The 20,277-nt window shown below is 36.5% G+C and overlaps 1 protein-coding gene across 2 annotated transcripts in view; it reads right to left on the bottom strand.

The window, feature by feature from the left end:
• The window catches only part of cps1 (carbamoyl-phosphate synthase 1, mitochondrial), a 64,894-nt gene that overhangs the window by 7,422 nt on the left and 37,195 nt on the right, over positions 1-20,277 (bottom strand). For both annotated transcript variants that reach the window (XM_007557106.2, XM_016673876.1), the window contains 8 exons: positions 15,729-15,796; positions 13,017-13,092; positions 11,514-11,591; positions 10,011-10,118; positions 7,729-7,818; positions 7,225-7,395; positions 1,301-1,375; positions 1,057-1,155 (listed from right to left, as the gene is read on the bottom strand). In XM_007557106.2, the coding sequence (XP_007557168.1) occupies positions 1,057-1,155; positions 1,301-1,375; positions 7,225-7,395; positions 7,729-7,818; positions 10,011-10,118; positions 11,514-11,591; positions 13,017-13,092; positions 15,729-15,796 (765 nt within the window). The remainder of the gene's footprint in view (positions 1-1,056; positions 1,156-1,300; positions 1,376-7,224; positions 7,396-7,728; positions 7,819-10,010; positions 10,119-11,513; positions 11,592-13,016; positions 13,093-15,728; positions 15,797-20,277) is intronic.

Raw genomic sequence — 20,277 nt, forward strand, 5'->3', positions numbered from 1 at the left:
ATGACATAATGGCGCTACTAAAAATGAGACCTTCTCTCTTAATGAGACTTACCTGTATAAATAAAGATGAAATTAAAAAAAGAAGATAAGTGAATGAATTATGTCTATGCATGCCTTTAAAAAACTAACAGACAAATATATCTGTTCAAAGGTTGTGTATGGTTGCACTGAGCAAGAATCGACAGTCAATAAGTCAAAAGTGCAGCTCTGACTATGTAATAAATCCTGTGTTTGATTTTTTTAATATAGGCTTCGGATGGTGAACGTTTTCACCACAACCTGTTGTAGCATTCTAATAGTGGCCAGTATTTTATTTTTATTTATTTTATTTTTTTTGGATTGTTCAGAACAAAAATAAACTTGACTTATCTTCAACATCTTTTATTTTTAGCATAATTACAAAGAGGCTTCTGAAGTTCCTGTGTTGCTTGATTTAACCAGCATCAAACACTTTCCCATGTTTATTTGAAATAATACTTCTTGCTTTCAAAGTTATTCAAAGCAATTAAAAATTCACACAATAATTCTGTGATGTTTTAAATGTGGACGCCTATAAGCTTCTCTGTTTTCTGACCACAGACTTTGATTCAAATCCAGGATCTTCTTTCTGCGGGGCAACAATGCTACAATCTGATCCACTAAGCAGGCCTAATCCATTTCCTTAAAATCTTTTACAATTTATTAAAAGTCACAGCAGGGCTTCTGCAGTGTCTGGTTTATCAACCTAAAATATTGTAGCTTGAAAATTGTTTTTGAAATGATCATGTCATTTAACACCTTAGATGTTTCAAAACCTTTAGATCATGTGTCATTGTAAGATTAGAAGTTCGACCCAGTCAAAGTTAAGTTACACAAGTAATTATTTTATACATAAACAAATAAAACAAGAATGCAGAGCTAGCACTGATGGCCTAAAAGTTTTAGACCACTTCCGCAAAGTTTATGCACCTTGATTTGTATGTCAAGGTGCATTAAAATCACCTTGTTGAATGTGGCGTGCTGTTTGAGGTGAACAGAACAGAAGGAGCGTCGACCTGTAGGAGGCTGTACTGTTACCTGAATTCCAATCAGGATGCCCTTCTGTGGCAGCTTAAAGCCTGTGGAGAGGATGGCCTTCAGGAAGGCTGAATAAATGTTTGGTCCAAAACAAGCTACCTAGATTAAGACAGAAATGGAACCATTTCAGAACTGTTAGAATAACTGATTTTTAAAATTTGTCATAATAAGGAACAAATGGGTTTGTACAAAAAAAAACAAAAAAAAACAATAGAATCAGGCTGGATAACTACAGCTCACTTACTTCTCCAGTGGAAGCCATCTCACAACGAAGAACGGGGTCTGCATCCCTCAGTCGCGGCCAAGAGAACATCGGTGCCTGGAAAAAGCACATGCATTCAATTTGAAGGAATAGGATGTCCCAGCATGTGAGCCACTGTTATGCTTGATTGCTGCTTTTGAAATATGTTCTTTTTAGCAGCTTGTGGACTTAAAAAAAGTTTTTTCAGCAGGAATACTTAAAGTAGGGCAGTACAAAAGCAATTTTCTAAGATTTTTATTCTAAGAACATACAATTCAGAAATCAAAAAAGCAATTTCTGTTAAGTTCCTATAGCTCTTTAAAATCATCTATTCATTCACAATGTGTGGCTGTCTCATTTGGAGGAGCATCTTATGCGTTGTAGATTAAAGTGAGTGTCAGGACTCACTGTCAAAAGGAACATTTAAGGGGCCAATTATTTATTCTGTCATCTATAGGTTAAAACACATAAAACACACGGGCTGGCTTATACAAGGAATGAGTTGAAATTCCCAACATACCTTCCAATATAATCTTGCAATAACTACATATAATTGTTGCAAGGATCAAGAGGAAAATGTTTTATTATTTCTTCTCAAATAACATCTGTTTGAAGATATAAAGATAACCAGGGTTGCTCTGAAAGCTAAAGAGAAGGCACACCATAAGGTGCAAGGGAATACGCATACTTGCTAAAGAGGGACTAAATCCATTTCATAACTGCTTGCAGTTCCAGTTTGAAATAATATTTTAACATATTTGAAGTGAAATGACAGATCATATCACTTTGTTTTTCAGGATGTTGTCTTCCAAAAGAAAAGAGTTAAAAGCAGTTCAAAACTCCAGCTACATTTGAATTTAAAAGTTTGGTAGAGCAGGGGTAAATGGAGATCTACACTTTCAAAGTATTTAAAAAGAAATGAGTAGAACATAAAAAAAAACGTCTGTAGAATGATTAAAACAAAGCAAGTGAAGAGAATGAGCGAGAAAGACAACAGAAGAATAGGAATAATTGAAGAAAGATTGAAAAGGAAAGGGAACAAGGGAGGAGAAAGAGGCACAAAGTCAAGGAAGGGAAGAAGATAAAATTGTGGCAATAGAAGATAAGATCAGAAGAAGAGCACAAAGAACAGAAAAGTGTAGAAAGAAGCGACAGCAAACTCTCGCTATTGTATTATGCAAAAAAAAAGTAAGAAAAGTCGAATGTCATTTGGGAAGCCATTCTTATTGCTCCATTTAAAAATTGCAGAACCCTTATTACCTTGAAGAGAGCAAAAGGTGGTGTGGCGTTGTGTGATTTAAGTGTCCATTTACATACACACACACTCACGCACGCATACACTGGGGGAGATTCATCCTTGAAGCAGGCTATCTAATCAGTAAATGTAATGTTAGCATGCTAATGTAAGAAGAGGAGAAGAAAAGCAAAGGGAATGCACACAGGGAACCAGAACAGCTTATCATGCCTTTGTTTAAAGAGTCAGAGACAGGTGGGCATGTAACGAAGAAAGAAAATGAAACAGGGGGATGAACATGTACAGAGGGAATAACAATGAGAGTGAACTTTCTTTTAAAGCTTAACAGCAAATGAAAGTGAAAAAGGTTGGCAAAAGGACATATATGACCATCCTAACTAGCTAACCATCACAATAACCTAGGAACCAAATTTTCAGGAGGTTCTTCTCAGCCATTGACAAAAAAAAATAAATAAATAATAATAATAACCTTCAGTAAAAAATGTGAAAGTGCAAATGCACAAAAAGACACACAAACAAATGTCCGAGGACCAGTTAAAGCAGTTAAAGCACTTGCATCTGTCATGCCGGCTTGGGTGAAAGCTTTCTTACTTCTTAAATTGTTTGTGCTTCAGTAACAAATATGCACTTAGGAAATTACATGATTTTCTGTCACAATAACGAAGACTTCTAAACCAAAACATCAAGCCACACCAGCACATATAAGCAGGACTTCCTAATTCCCCAATTCCATGCTGACTGCTCTCTCCTGAGCATTACCGAGAGGCTTCAAAGAATACACAATGTTATCATGGGACACCAGATGTGCTAATGAACAGAGCATTATTGTTCAATGCATGTTGGAGGTGGGAGTGGTAGCAGTTCAAATCTCTCAATACTCACACTAAATGAAAATGTCCTATGCTTCCATTTGTGCTGGTAAATACGGAAAATACAAAGGCAGGATATTTTAATCCTATGTTTTTTTTTTCCACATAATTATAATAATATACAACCATAAAAATACCCAAATGTCGTCTACCAAACGAAAGATTGTAAAACTGTCATTTTACAACGTGGCTAAGTTCAGGTTTTATTTGCTAAGGCTGCCGAATGTAAAACCAGTTCATTGGTTCATTGAAAAAGCAAATATTGCATAATTTTTACTGAATGTAAATTTATTTAAAAAATATTCAAAATAACTAATCGATACTTGGAGACAAAGCAATAGCACACAGACAGATTTGTAAAGTAATGGAGTCCAGGTTTACTTTTTGGACAGTTTTCTTTTAAGTTTCTGTTTAGAAGATCAAATCATTTCACCTGTCAAATGTATGAATAGATTGAAGTCACACAACAGGGACTTGTTAGTGAAAATGAAAAGAATGAAGCTTCATAAAAGACAATGTCAGAGTGAGAGAAAATGGGGAGCAACACAGAGGTTATTAGGGAATAAGGCAGACAAACGAGAATGATCGCTCGGGATGGCAATAACGTGTGCCTTGAGATGACACAGTGAGGATGAAGGGTGTGGGAAATTAAATATTGATCAAGCACACTTCTGGCTATTTAGAATAGAGACACAGAGTGTTTACGGTGCCTTCCTGATGTTATGGTACTCATAATGTGATTAACAAAAGAAAAATTTGAATTATTTTGTTTAACAGCTGTAATACACTGTGACAGGGTTTCTAGCAAAGTGCTCTTTGGTTGCGAGTATGAAGTATGTATCACTGACTTTGTGTAAACTCTAGAAGGCTTTTTAGTCAGGCACCTGGAGAACTTAGTACTTCTATTAATATTCCTCACCAATGTGCAGAATGGAAATTGAAAACTTTTGGACTGAGGGTGTGGGGGTGCAGGATTGTACCTGCATGATTGGTTCCAAACTACAACCATTGTTACAGCAGCTCTGTTGTAATTAGACCGAGAAATTATTTTTGATGAAAAAATTGCTTTAGAGCAGCTGGGGAGAAGTAATCTCTCCCATACCAAAGCAACGCAAGGCTCTCCATTTAGAAAGAAAAATGTACATACTTCTCCCATCATCAAAGCTATGGAGAGGGATGTAGAAGTAATTAGCAAAACGTGGCAGTAGTCTTTTGTTATATGATCAAGTGGGAGCTGTTTTAGTGGAACACGCAGAACCCATTAACACATCATACATGTTAAAACTCATCTTCCGCCATCAAGTATTTTGAACAGACAGAAGATATGCGGAACAGTTATAGAGACTTTTAAAGCAAGCTCAAATACATTTTTATAAAAGCAGCTGTTACCTTAAACTGGTAATCACATTTGTGACAAGGGCCACAAAGATTTATAATATGGTGCGATCACAAATACTTGGAGATTACAATAGGAAAGGCTCCGTCCTTCCATAAAATCTGGTTGGAGCCCCAGTTGCTCATTTGTAAACATTGTCCGTATATTAAAACTGTCCCCTTTTGCAACTTCCCAGGACATAGCCTTACATTTGTTTCAAGTCTTGCCACAGATTCTCAATTTAACTTAGATCTGAACTTTGACTGGACCATTGTAACTCCTGAATAGGCTTTAATATGACCCATTCTATTAAAGCACTGACTTTTTGAGTGATGATTTTCCTGCTGAAAGGTGACCCTGGATCTCAATCTCAAATCTTTTACCTTTTCTAATGGATTTTATTCCTGTATTTGGCTTTAGCATTCATCTTTGTTGATCTTCCTATTAAGTCTGACCAGTCCTTTTGCCCTTGCTGAAGAAAACATCCCCAAAGCATGATGCTGCCACCATTCTAATTCACTGAAGGGGTGATGTGTTGTGGATATCATGAAGTGTTGATTTTAGGGTATGCATAACATTTTCCATGTCAGTCAAAAAAATAAAAAAAAAGATTACATTTTTCTCTGACCAAATGTTTTTCTTCCACATGTTTGTAGTGTCCCTCAGGAGGTTTGCAGCAAACATGACTCTCTGAGCCGCTTCCTCACCATTTTTTTCATAAAGGATGGATTTGTGGCGTAGATAACTCAATTGTCTTGTCGACAGATTCTCCCACCTGATCGCTGCAGCTCCACTAGAGTTTCCTGCTGTTACTGCTGAGCCGTGATTGTGCAATAAATGGGGTACATCATGCACAGGTCACCATTCTAACCAAAGATATTTTATTTTATGTAACCAAAAATGCATTTCTGTATTTGACTACATGGGCAACTGTCCCCTTTCCAAGCCCTAACACATAACTTACCCACCTATATGATCAGCATTTTTAAGGTCTCACTCATCTTCATAATATGGAAGCTTTGGTCCTAATCAAGGCCAGAAACACTTAAAGCAGATAAAGCTCCTATTCTAGAGTGTGGCGACATTTTTTCCCCAAAAAGAACAAGACTTTCATAAGTCAAAGAAGTGCAATGGTCCACATGGCTCTTGCCCTTTAAATAACAGACTCTTACACCAAAAGCAGAGTCAAATGGGAAACGTGAAGGGGCACTTGAAGATGATTACTACTTAGGGCTCACTATAAAAACCACCATGGCTCGCTACAAAGGCAATGTGGCTGAAAATAAGTCAACTGACTCTGCAGAGGAACACTTGATGATTTGATGACAACTGTAGCTCATACTAACCAAAGTAAAATGTAGTGCAGGCAATTTTGAAAAAAAAAAAGAGGGGCGGAAGCAGAGCATTCTGACCTACCACAGAACCTTTTTAAGGCTATTGTTTAAGCTGGATGGGTACCAAGAGTGCTCCACTGCCTGCCTGGGACTCAAATAGGACAACGAATAAACTATGATTACAAAACTGGCATGTTCCTGCAGTGTGTACTTGTCAATGTGTCCATTCCGAACTATAAATTATCAGTACAATCAGGAGGTACAAGGGGAAATGCAATTTTCACTCTGACAAATACTCTAATGCTATGACAGTTTCCAAATATATATAACTTATTTGTGATCACAAGTTGTTTTCATAGTTTTTAATATAGATACCAGCAGGATTATTATTTTTATTATAGTTACATTTTTATCAATATGATCTAAATCATTTTCTTTGAAGATCACCCTGTATTTACTTCTTTTAAGAGTTAGCCCTTCCTCTATTACCCTACAGTGATAGAGGAGTTTGAGTGTCCCAATGGTCAGGGGTCTCATGCCCTGGCAGAGTCACCCAAGGCAAATGAGTCCTACATGAATAATGAGGCAAAGACTCCTTATGATGAGCAATGCCAGTAGGAACAGTGTTCCCATTGCCGGACCCCACATAGGTGGAAGACAATCGATGGAACAGCTCCTGAGCTGAGATTGCAGAAAAAAAAAAAAAACTTTTGTGTTTTTGTGGGACTTACAAGTACGTACCTGCAAAGGTTTTCCAGACTCTTTGACTTTGAATTTAAAATACATCATATTGTGCAATTTGAATTTCCTTCAGGGAAAAATTTATAAGCATTCTGAATTGGTTTTCATGTTGAGTGGCTGATTAAAAGGACTAATTAAATGCTGCTTTTAAACTCCATAATGAACCTGAATTTGCTCTATTACACCAAGATGTTTTTATGAAGCTTTGCATTTGTGTACAGTAAATGCAAAGTTTATGTATAAACACATGTCTGATGTATTATTATTTATTATCAAATCTTAATAATGTGACATTTTATGAAGTGACAAAATACAGAATACTTTAAGAAATCTTTGCAGGATTCACTCCTTACCTTGATTCCCACATAGTCTACCGGAATGATTGGTTTCTCCAGTGAAGGCAGGCGGGACTCGTTTAAAGGCTCTCCCACCATCACTTTTGTTGCCACATTGATAAAGTCCACACCGATTGTTTTTGATACAAAAGGAAATGATCGTGATGCCCGCAGATTGCACTCTATCACCTGGGGTGATACAGAAAAAAAAAAGTTAAAGCTTGAAGTTATTCCAGTTCTCAGCCTACCGCATACTTCAGGATGTTAAATTTGGAGAGCTACACTAAATTAATTCAGAACCATACTACGCTTATGGAAACGCATACACATAGGATATGTACAGTATGTGCACTGGAGCCGAAACATCAAAGATGAAGGCATTAATGATCATTAAATCTCTCCAGCTTGACAAATCATTCTGAACATGAAGTGATTTCAATTTGTAACTGAATTGCATTTGCTGCAGCATGATCTGAAAATGTCAGTCTGTCATTTGATCATGCCAGCGGACATATCACCTACCATGACATCATTGCCTTTAACCAGAAATTGGGTGTTAAAGGGCCCTGAAATTTCAAACGCTTGTGCAATTTTCCGGGTGGCAATTTTGACCTGAAAGCAGCAAAAAAGGAGAACATATATTCAGAAAAAAATATATATGAGGTTACCTTCCAGAGTTTCATCACATATGAAGTGTAATTAAGGATATTTTGAGTAAAAAAAACAAAAACAAAACTTTGAGCTAAAGCACACGATAAGAAGCAAAGACTTTTGATTCCCTGAAAGCCTAAGGAGGGTGCAGTTAATTATTATTATGGTTTAAAATACAAAGTTAGCAAACCAATCCTCTATTTTGTCATTTCATATGGTCCTTACTTTTCTTTCATTAGGAACAATATGTTCTTCTGCTCTCATTCAGGCTGTTACATTACCTTTAAGGTCTCAATGCGAAAGAAGAATGCACTAATGTTTCTTATTTAGTTTTTATTTTTTATTTTTATTTTTTTATTTCACACCCCGAGTAGAATCTGACTGTAATTTGGTGACCTGATCTGTCTAATTAGAGTTCTGCAGGAACACCATGAATAGAATTATATTGCATAATTTGTAATACTACTGGCAAAATGCTCCAAACATAAAAAACAGAAATGGCAATGTCAGCAATAGCTCCAATGTTATGAGATGCACAAGAAGGCAGGTGGCAGAAATGACCCAGAGTGACTGCCAGCTTATAAAGGGATTAAATTGAAAAGTTGCTTTTATGCCTCAAACCACAAGACTTAAAAAAAAAAGTAATGGGGGGGAAATGGTCATTGGTCCTCAGAGGATCACTGCCTTGCAGTGTTTAACTCACCATTAGCTGGTGTGGTCAGAGCTCATAGACTCCATCAAGATGCTAGTGGATGGTTTTAAAACTGAAACTGCAGAATAAACAATTGTGTTTTGGAGAGTAACGATTGCAAAGATTTTTCAGACTCTTAGTTTGAATTTCATATGCTTCATATTGCTCTACTTTGGCTTTTTTTTCAGAAAAAAATCTATAATGAGCATGCAGCGTCTCATTCTAGATTTTGAGACGCTGTGTGGCTGATTATTAGCACTGATTAAATTAATTAATTTATTTATTTTTTACATTTCATAATGAGTCAGTTTCTGCTTGTTTACACCAGGAGCTCTAACAAGTTTTTGTATTCATGTAGCAAACAGATTCATATCATGCCTTTTTTAATTTTATTGGACTCATTTATTTCCCAGGGTGGAATTATTATACAACATACAACTACTCTGTTTAAAAAATACAAGAATTAGGTAATTTGAGTTTGTTTACATTTTCTATAAATTTACCAACCACAATATTAGCTACACCTTTAAATACGGGGTTAGTTTTGTCTTCAGAATTTACCTGGAGTATTTCAAGAACTTTGGAGATTCTGTAAAAGGAAAACCATTTACACCAGCTGGGGAAATTCTTTTCAAGATATTTAAAAGCATATTTTGTGTTCAAAGGTGCAACAGTGTTAAGCTTGTCTTGACAATAAAGTTTTCCAAATGTGTCATCATGGAGGTCCTGAAGACCAGGGAAATGTTAGTCTAGCTTTACTGGGAATTAAACAAGCCTTTGTTAACAGTGGAGAAACTATGCAATACACTAAGACAGGGCTTTTGAAAGTGTGAGGAGTGCCTCCTGCAGGGAGTGTTGGAGTTCTTCAGGGGGAGTGTGACAGCAGGCAAGAAAAAATAACCAGAAAAACTAACTGCGGACAATAAGCCAATTTCACCAAAGCTATGCAAGACACAAAACTGATATTTTGTACCGAAAGCTGTAGTAGGTAAGGCGACATAGTCTGGCCCAAGCAAAAATAAAAAAAAGAGGAAATATGGAACTGATTATTCAAAGTTTGGATTTCTCCAGGCTAAAGATGCTCCACTGCTACAGCGTGAGGTGATAACATTGTATTGAGACAAACTCCCCAGTTTGATGAACAAGCCCCAGGAGTTTTTTCACAGGGTAAATGAGCTGTGGTCACAGCAAAGTACTTCATACTTTTAGCACTTTAAATGACAAAGCAACTAAAGCATAACATTGTGTAGTGCCATGCATAGCTAAAACAGGTAAGCCCCACAGGATCAGATAAACATGTTTGAATAGAACATCAAGTATAACAATCCCCTTATGTTTGCAAAAAACATAAGGGGGTTATGTTTTTGCTCTCTAAGGGAAAGGTTAGCTCTCCCACAGTTTGAAAACCCTTGCAATAAGAGAGTGCATGTTGTAGCAAATGGTTGCATGATGATGTACTAACTTTCTCTAGAGCTCCCTGGCTGATGGTTTGGGTCGGGAGCATTAAGGTCGCATCTCCTGAGTGGACACCAGCATCTTCTACATGCTCTGTTATGGCATGGACAAGGACCTGAAAAGGTAAATGTTGAAAATAACAAAAACAACAACAAAAAAAGAACTAATGCACTATATTACAAAAATGGTGGCTCTATAAAGTCAAATAGAGGCCTACACATCAATAATCATATTTTCACAGCTTTGGTATTGTAATTCCAAAATTGTCTGTCAGATCTGACAGTTCTTGAAAGTCAATGTATTTATGCTTATGCAATGAACAAAACACATACTAGATGTTAACATTTGCAGAACAAATTCAACATTAAACTTTATCTTTAGTAAAAAATCGTGCACCTGCTGCTGAACACCAGAACAAAGAGGAGGTCCACAGCACTTAGCTCACATTTATTATACAGAAAATATTCTAGATCTATTAAGTTTTCCAAATGTATTTTATCCCATAATGAGAACATTGTATTTTGCATGGCGTTTACAACAAAATTCACATATTTAACTTATCTTTAACCCTATTAAAGAAGCAATGTCAATGAAAAAATTAGAGTCAAAAGAATAACTCTGCATGTTCCACCCAAAGGAGAAAAGATATGAATCAGCCACCAACTCTGAGCAAGAATGTGTCTGTAAATGAGCTGCTGTGTCATTAGCTCATTTGAACTGCTGCTAACCACAGCATTCATTAGCACTCTTCAGATACAGCCTGTAATTAATACGTATTATCTCCAACTTTTTCACTCTCCTGTGCACATACACACAAGTTATGAGGGGTGTTTGGTATTCTCTGAGTGGACGGCTTGTTAATGTGATACTGAAGATAAAGGAGGAGCTGTATTCAGAGAAGACAGAGGGAGAAAATCTACCGTAGAACTGGATAGCCCACGTACAAACTGACACCCTTGAAATGACTCTTGCAGGCTAAACAATAGCAAAAAAAAATAAATAAAAAAAAAATAAAAGATAGGATATTCAGGAGAAATCACTAACTGCAACTTATGCCGCAAGTATGGCTTTAGGAGTATTTAAAAGTTATGCCAACGTTATTCAGCCACTTTATTTGTCGAGTGCAGATTATACAATATCGGTCTGCATCAAACAAAGAATAATGACAGAATGAATAATGTTGAGGTATAGAGATGAATAACAACATTTTTCTAAAAGAAAACCTGCTCAAGCGTGGAAGAAATACAAATACCAGTCTGACAAATAATGTCACTTTCTGAGCTGAAACTCTGAGCAACACTATGTTACATCATGTGAAAAATGCTTCATAGCAAGAGATTTTCGCCAAAGTAAAATTAATGTTGATGTATTTAAATGTATAACAGTAAAAATAAATATAACAAAAATATCTGTAATAAAAAATATTGATGACGAAAATAATAATAATACATAATATTTTATTAATAATAATAATAATAATAATAATAATAATAATAATAGATATAGGTACCTTGCCATTGTTAGCTACAGCATCCACTTCTACCTCCCTGGCACCACATATGAACTTTGTGATGACAACTGGATGCTCCTGGAGGAAACAGAAAAGGAAGACAAAAAACAGTACATATATAAAACTACTTGGTGTGAAGTAATCAGCTCTTGGGATAAGATGTTGTTGCAATGATTTTTTGTCAGCTCTGACAATTTGCAAACAAATTAAAGAAAAATATACATTGAAGATGAACACTGATGTAAAAGTCTCCCCTTTTTTTAATCATCGTAAACAATCTTTGAATAATAATTTATTGTAGCGTAAAATACTGGTTCTCATAAGTTAAGAGGAAACTGAAGTTTCACACAACAAAAACAGCAAACAGAACCAGTGTGAAGGCATTCTAAGATTATTATAGTGGTCAACCAGTTTGATTCTGCAGACAAGCCTTTGGCACCTATAAAGAGCTGTGTGGATAGATCCATAAAACTGTAATTTACAATAAAACGGGAATGTTATGGTTTTGTTGAAACCAATGTATAGACTGATATGAAAGGTCTTATACTCACTCTTACTGTTGTCTATTTATCTTATTAAAAAAACCATATAACTCATATGCCAAGAAGAAATAGAAAGTAAAAAATAACAACAAAAAATACTTTTAAAAAATTGTGTTTCCAGAAACAAACAGAAAAACTTCCTATAGATGACGCAAATGTGGTGTACAAATTATAGTGGACATTAGAACATGTGACACAAATAGTTTTTTTTTTTCACATTTCTTTTAAGAAAACAACCAAAGCAGAAAAAGAAGAAAATAGAATCTGTACTAAAAATGTCTTGTCTTGAAGTGTTCTGGGAAACTGAATGCGTTGTTACCTCACTAAAAGTTGCTCTTTTTTACGATGGCACGTTGTTCTTTCCAATTACTTTCCATTTTCAACAAATAAATCACTACATTCAGTGAATTAAATAACTATGTATCAAAATATTCCACTGGTATTTAAGAAGATGCCAGAGACATTGCATTGTTTTGTATGAAATTGTTTGTCGTCATGGAATCACAGGTCACAGACGTGATTCAGTGAAGTGAAATATACAGAACCTTGTTTTACTTTAAACCTGTTTGAATTGGACAATGTTAAAAAATGTTCGTCTGGAGCTGTGAAAGAGCATATGTATTTTCTTCCAGCCCCAGGAAGAGGCCAATGGAGCTGCCAGTCACCCTCAAGCAACCTTGGTGTTTAGTGAAGTGGAGGTGGCACACAGCACTAACCAGCAGCTTTGACAGTTGGCAGCATGAGTTTTAATTGAAAGCAGAGGGAAATCACAACACAAACATCCTCTCAAAGTATTTCTATGTGTGTATTGGTTTGAGTGACATCAAATACCCAATAACATGTTACTTCAATGTCATTCAAAGAACGAAAATTACAGGGAATACATGAGGAAGGAGACCTGTGGCAGAAGGTCTGTCTCACTTGTGCAGACATGTACACTTAGCTTTAACAGTCATCTCACCTGGGAAACCTGTGTAGCCTCTTCCAAGAAGCGTTTCATTTCTTCCTCCCCGTAGACAACATTCATTGCAGAGCCACTAGTGAGATACAAGCAGCAGAAGGAGGGAGAGAAAGAGTAGAAGGAGAGAAAACATGAGGGCACGGAAGATGAAGAGAAGCAAGCCAACAGGAGAACATACAAGCTTCAAATGATTGTTCAAAACACTCATTATCTCTCTATTGCATCACTATTACCATAGGGAACAAGGTCTGGAAACAGTCAAAATGAGGAGCGGGAGAGAGTAACAGCGAAGAACAGCTATTTAGGTCGAAAAGCACTTCAGGCTCTTGAAAATGAGTTCAGAACTTCATCATTAAAAAAACAACAGATTTAGGCTAGTTTTGTTGTGGTGGTTGTTTGTGATTTTAGCTGGGTTATCATCCTGTTTGAAATGGAGAGTTTGAGAGAAACAGGATGAAGTAAGGCCACAGGCTTCAGTCAGATCTTTATTCCTCAGCTGTCTGTGGCTCAAAGGCAGACATATGTCTAACCCCCTACAGAATACTGACCCCCAATTTGAATAAAGGAGATAGAAGATTTAGAATGCATTCAAATTAAGGCAAATCTTTGGCATGGATGACTAATAGTTTCAACATCAGTATTCTCTGGGTTTAGAGTGAATAACCAAACAAAGTAAAACAAAAATTTCAACATCTTGCATGTAAAAAGCTAAGTGTTATAGCACAAGTGTACAAATAATGCTAGCAATGCACCAAGAGAATTGTTCACGACCATAATTAGACTGTGTTTATCCTGATAAGTCCTGACGGTTTGCTAACTGCAAACACACCATATGTAAGTACTACCAAGCTGTTGCAGCAACAACAGAACCCTCTCGTTTTTATGGAAAAAATAGGACTTAGTTGTTTTTTTCAGTGTCAGTGTCAAATTCAAAAATTAAAGTCAGAGGAAGAGCAGGGATGCGCACAGTTGAAAACAATATGTCATATCTGGACATGGCTTAACGTATTACAGCAAAATTGCTGTGTTTTATCCTTTCAGGGCTCAACCTCTGTCGTGAAATTCACTATATTTGACATGCTGGCAGCGTTTTAGAAATTTTAGAGAAACTGGCAAGTGTGTTGATCTAAAGAGGAAATTGTTAAGAACTTTGAAGGAAGCTGCACCGTGTTCCTTGTATTTCAGCTGTCACCACAAGGGTGTAGTGAGGCCTTTCCCCCTCATAACAGCCATGACGCTGGTCTGCTTACTGAGAACAAAACAAAAGGAAAAAAAAAAAGAAAAAAAAAACAAATCAGAATAACTTAAGGTTATTCTGATTCCATGAAAATGCTATGTTGAGTTGGTATTCCTGGTTGTGCTAATTGCCAATATTGGTTGCTAAAACGACCACTCAAAACAGACATGTTTCCACAAACACTTGGTAACACCAGGCCCTCTGACCACCACCAAAAGGCGAGGCAAGGCAGAGGAACTCTCTCGACTAAAGTCGCAGTGAATGAGTTAGACGGAGCCGAAGTTGGAGCCGTCCCATTGTTACGGGACGAGTCCTGTACAGTCACCCCAGTAATGATGGTCTTTCATACTTTTTTGCATTTCTTACCTGGATCATATTACTAAAAGTTAATCTACACAAATATGCATTTTATTTTCACAAAAATCTAATGTCTAATCAATTAGTATCTTGTCAGCAATGATTTTGGTGTCAGTTAAAATATGTCAATATGTCTACGCACTCAAACCTTGAAGATTGTTTCATTGATAAAAAAAGGGAAATGTGTCTAAAAGCTGGTCTCGTTGTTCTGAGTCAAGTTTGCACATATCACCCGTACAGATCAAATGGCTTCACAGCCAAAGGGAGAGACTATACCAACAGAAATTAAACATGCTAATAAGATGCAGTCCGTTTCAGAACACTCTAAAATGAGTTCTGAGTGTTCATTGCAAACATGATTATGACAGGATATAATGTGTTTTTGTATAAATGCAGGACAAGTTGTTCAAGTCAAATTGGAGAAAGTTCATAGAACTCTAGTACCCAAGTAAATAAAAGGCACGAGCTTTCATTTAAACAGTTTTCGGCCATAGTCAGAGACTTATTACTTTTAATGTCGAATTTAATTATTGGCAAACACCTCTTCACTGACTTCAATGGCTTTGACATTTAGAAGAGTTTTCAGTGTTACCTATTGCTGAACACTCTGTTGCTTACTTATTTTCCTTTTGTTACTTAGACAGGTTCATTTTAAAAGAACATTGCATCTTCCAGAACCTCAAAAACAACTACAACTACTAAACCAGCACAGCCTCAATTACGCAGCGGTCTCAGTGATACCCAAAGTTCTGTTTTAGGGTGTCTTCCTGACATCTACTGGGCAGACATTTTACTGCATAGTTAAAGGAATATTCGTATGACGGCTCAAGTCATTAATCATCATAAATAAAACAGGACTTTAATGGTTTAATAATCAGTTAGATAATTACTAATAAAATGTAAGGAACTATGCATAACTGTCCACTGCTTGTATTTAATGATAAATACATTAGAAATGTGTTACGTCTTCAAATAGTTTTTACCTTTCAAACAATTAAAAGAAAGATGATAAATTACCAAGTGAAAGAAATGACTAAGCAGGAATTAGTCAGTAAGTGAGTTTCTCTCTAAAGGCTGCTTACAGATGTAGTTTTAGACTATTGGGTGTTGAAACTCACCTAAGAACATACGAGGGCCGAAGTAAACAAGGGTAGCCCACCCGGTTGGCAAACGCAAAGGCATCTTCCTGTAAAACATAAACACATAGCAGATACATGAAGGTATAAAGCTGCCAGAGAGAGACATAGACGAATATCTTGGATTGAGATTAACTGAGAAATTCGTTGAGTAAAATACTTTGTTGTTACTCAATTTTAGGTATTTTCAGCAAATTTGAGTGTTAAGAACAAAGCCTGAGGAAGTACAAAAGAAGGAAGAAGATATTTAAATTAATATGTATCATCTGGTGGACCTAAAGGTCGACTGTTGATTTAGGTTGCTACAACAAAGAGCTATTTATACTGTAGTGGGAGCTGATCTTTTTGCTTTAAGGTCATTTCCTACAGTTTTGGTCATTTCATTCTGGGATTTTCTAGAGTTGTCAGGCCTTAAATGTATTTCTGCCCTGGGGATATTTTATTGAAGTAGCAAAAGGACTAAACTGCCCAGAGCCAAGGGAGTCTGAACTTACAGTCAATCATCGAACAAGCTGTGTTTAGAAAAATATGTATCTTTTTGTAAATCTCAGGGTTAAGATAAGATTTACAAATTATCTTTTCACTGTCAACTCCAAAATGCATACAAGTCAGACATACAATCCATAATGGCACTGGTGTTGTCAAGACAGTTAAAAGTGTAACTATGTTAATCATGCTTATCATGCTAATTGGTAACAGAATTGAAAAACTTCAACAATACAATCATTTTTGCGTTGTTTTATTTAGTAAAATTATGCCTTTAAAAGGCTGCACACCTACACACAAAGAACTGTTTGTGTGTCTGTTAGATGGTCTCTGCTTTTCAGATACAGTAAATCTTTTTTTTTTTTTTTTTTAAGATAATTGAGTTACAGTGAAAAAGAAATCAGCTAAAATCTGTATCAGGAACTTATCCATCTGTTCATCTTCTAAACCTTCTTATCCTTGAAGGGTCACAGGTTAGGAGATCACATATTTAAAAATAGCTAATATTGGGAATGAGCCATGAATCTCTGACAAGTGTAACTTTAATATTATGCAATGCAGTGTCTCTTAACGTAAAAAAAAAAGAAATAAAATGAAGCTTACAATGACAATGCATTTAGTTTTGAGAATTTATCTGTAAATCTTGAAACATTTACTCCTTCTGCAGCTGTATTAATATTTCATATTTTGCAATAACATATTTGAATATGTAAATTTTATTAAATGATTACATGAAGTGATAGAATTAAGTAGAACAATTTCTCTAACCATGTCACCTATTTATTGTACTTAGTTCATCTGTTCTGCTTCAAACTTCAAATGTCTGTAGACACCAATAAGTGCATTCCAGCCTTATTTTGAGGTTTGTTTGTGTTGGGAGTTATCCAGCACTTCTGCATAGTTACCAAAAATCTAATTATCTCACAGAAAAATAGAAAATAACTTAAGTTAACTTAATTAATATAAAATGCATAGGGTCTCTTTCTGTCAGAGCAGAACAGACTGAACAAATATCACAAACAGAGTGTGAGCTTAGATGCATCACAGTCTACTTCAGACATTTTGTCTGATATTGGTAGAATGAAGTGGATGAGAAAGGGCACTCAGCGGTTTTAAACAGCTTGAACCACCATTTATGGAGGCTTTACAGCTTGATGAGCCAATGATGTTAAATAGCTGCTCAGAAACTGACAGGAATAATAAATACTGTGTTTGCATTAAATCTCATTTTTCTTGGCACTTATTTTGATGTTTGCATGTCAACTAAAGTTCCCCCCCCCATTTTAGAAGTATGTTTCAACTGATTACATTATGCAAATTTGAAGTAAATCTACCAGTGATGATGTAGGAGGTCATTAACAACCACATGAAAGTATTACAAATTGAATTGTTAGACCTCAAAAGTGTTTTACTTGTTTTCCAACAGCATACTCAACAGAAGAATACTTTCCCTGGAACCATAAAGCTCTTACATGTACTCATTTTGGTTGTGTCCAATCATTGTGGTATGATTGGATACAATCATACCATGCATTTTATTTGTATGATAGATGCAAAGGTCTTGCACTAATTAAATATAATACATATTGCTCCAATAATTAAATGAATTCTAGGAAATCTTTACCATCCATAATCTCAAATTGTGAATCGTAATATATGAAATACCAAGAGATATTTAAAAATCATTAGGGTATTTCTTCCATAAAATTGAAAAATAGGCTGTCACTCTTAAAAGGTTAGTGACCCAACACACGTGTGACTAAAGTTACACAGAAATGGGCTACCAGATACAAAATCAGAACCAGTCTTGCAGAACCATTTCAGTTCCCAGACCTAAACAAAATTCAAAACTCATTAGGTCAGCTTAAGGGGAAAGAGTAAGAGAAGACCAATCCCTCTGTACAACATAAAGAGATTGTCCAAGCAAAAATAATTAAACCTCCCTCACTCTGTATGTTCTGACCCAGTGGTTCCCAAACTTTTTCTCCTGAATTGAAGTAGCTGAACATAGACAACATTGTCAGTAGCCTAGAGGCTACTTGTTAAGCTTAAGGTGCTGTGTTGATATTAGCTAGTCATCATTTAGCTAATATTACCTGCATTCCAGTGACGTGCAGTCAGGGGAGCCTGTCATCGTGGAAAAATAATATGATAAAATAATTTATATTGCTATTTTCACCCTGTGGTTTGTACAAAAAAATACCTATTTTTCATTTAACTTAACCAATTCTGATTATTTTTTCTTCAAAATCGCTAAATGTTTGCAGTTTCCCATTCAATGCTCGGAAGCGAAGCCGGTGATGCAGCAGCGAGCTGTAGCGAACAGAACAGATTCGAGGTGAGGCAGACAGTTTTTTTGCCTCAAGGCAGGGGGCGCTCATGATCCCAGACATTATGGCTCCACAATTGCAGAGTAAGAGACAGTAACAGCGAGCTTGCTGCTAGCCATGCAGTAAAGTCAAGTGCAGCGATATATTTATGGTTTTCTTCTCTTACCACAGCAATCACTAATTAATAATCCCAAAGTAATCATTAAGCCTAAAACCATTCTACTGAAACAGACTGAATATTCTGCTCTTTGTGTGGGAAATATCTGAGTGTTTATTTTTTGTGGCGTTGTTGTCAGTTGCTAAGGCAACGAGTGTGCTTGTAGCTGCGCTGATGCAGAGAGCGAGAGAGACGTGGTTTTGAGTTGTTCTTTAACGATTTTTCCCTTTGCTGTGGAGCACAGCACGGAATTAATAATATCTACGTCCAAGTTTGATTGCGTTAACGGAATTATTCTACGGCGGCAGCATGGCTATGGATGGCATGTAAAGGAATAGCCTTTTTGCCCTCCAGCACTGTCCGCATGCGCAAAATTTTCTTATGTAAACAATAACTTGCATGGGGTCTAGATTTGTAAATCTGATTATGATTAAGTCAGTGCCTCACCAGCTATGAATCTCACCGCACGTCACTGCTGCATCCAACAGCTTTACTCAACTCGGTCAGTTAGTTTGGAGGAAAAACTGAAAAGTTCTTTGCGTTTTTGCTGGTTTGCTGCCATGATTCTAACACACCCCTGAGTGCAGCAGCAGCAGGTCTCCGTCGCTGCCACACAGGTGTAAACCCAGCGCGAGCGTCGTAGCGCTCATGTTGTGTTTATAGGCAGCTCGGAAAAACAAGTTACAACGTGTTAACAATGGCTTATACCGTTTTCACTGCTGAAAACAGTGACAGAGGACACAGATAAGTGCAGAAGCCCCTACTGTATCAAATTGACATATAAATAACAGAAAGTTGGTCATTCTAAGGTAAAACCCCAGCGCATACAGTGTTCATCGTTGTTGTTGTTTTTTTTTTGTTTTTTTTTCATCCATACCACTTCCCTCGCCTCCCCTGCAATGGCACGGCGCGCCCCCTAGGGGGAGCACCCCACAGTTTGGGAACTTCTGTTCTAACCTAATGAAGTGTTAAAGATTAAGTGCTGTCCTCCTGGCAAAAGGGTTTTGTACAAATTATTCACTCAAAGAGGGCCAAAAAAATCTGGTATGCATAATTTAATATGAAAAATCTATTTTCCTAATGAGGGATTTTTTTTTTCTTTTAAAAGATAAATTTAGTCAAATCTAAGTGTTGCATTTTTCGGCGCGAAATTATGCTGCTGCATGACCAGATATATTCTGAAAACCCTTATGAATTAAAGCTGTACTCCCATTTTTTCCAAGAACATAGCAACTCCAAAAGTGAGAATATAAGTGCTTTTCAATCCATTTCACATTTTTACTTTTTTCCATCCACCCACACAGCTTATACAAAAAAACAAGAATTAAGAGTAGGAACTGTGGAAATAGTCTGGTAGTTAGAGAAAGACTGTATGCCCTACTCCTCCTCGTCATCATTATCATTACCTTTCTTTCTCCTCGCTCCCGTCTCTCCTTCAGTTTGGCAGTTTTCTCTCAGTCATTACCCACAGCTTCCTCACCAGGTGAGATACCATTTATAAACACAAAATAGCTTCAGAAAAACACGAGAAACATCCCCCCCCACAGCAAAGCTAGAG

This window comes from Poecilia formosa, unplaced genomic scaffold, assembly GCF_000485575.1.
Source record: "Poecilia formosa unplaced genomic scaffold, Poecilia_formosa-5.1.2 Scaffold84, whole genome shotgun sequence".
NCBI lineage: Eukaryota > Metazoa > Chordata > Actinopteri > Cyprinodontiformes > Poeciliidae > Poecilia > Poecilia formosa.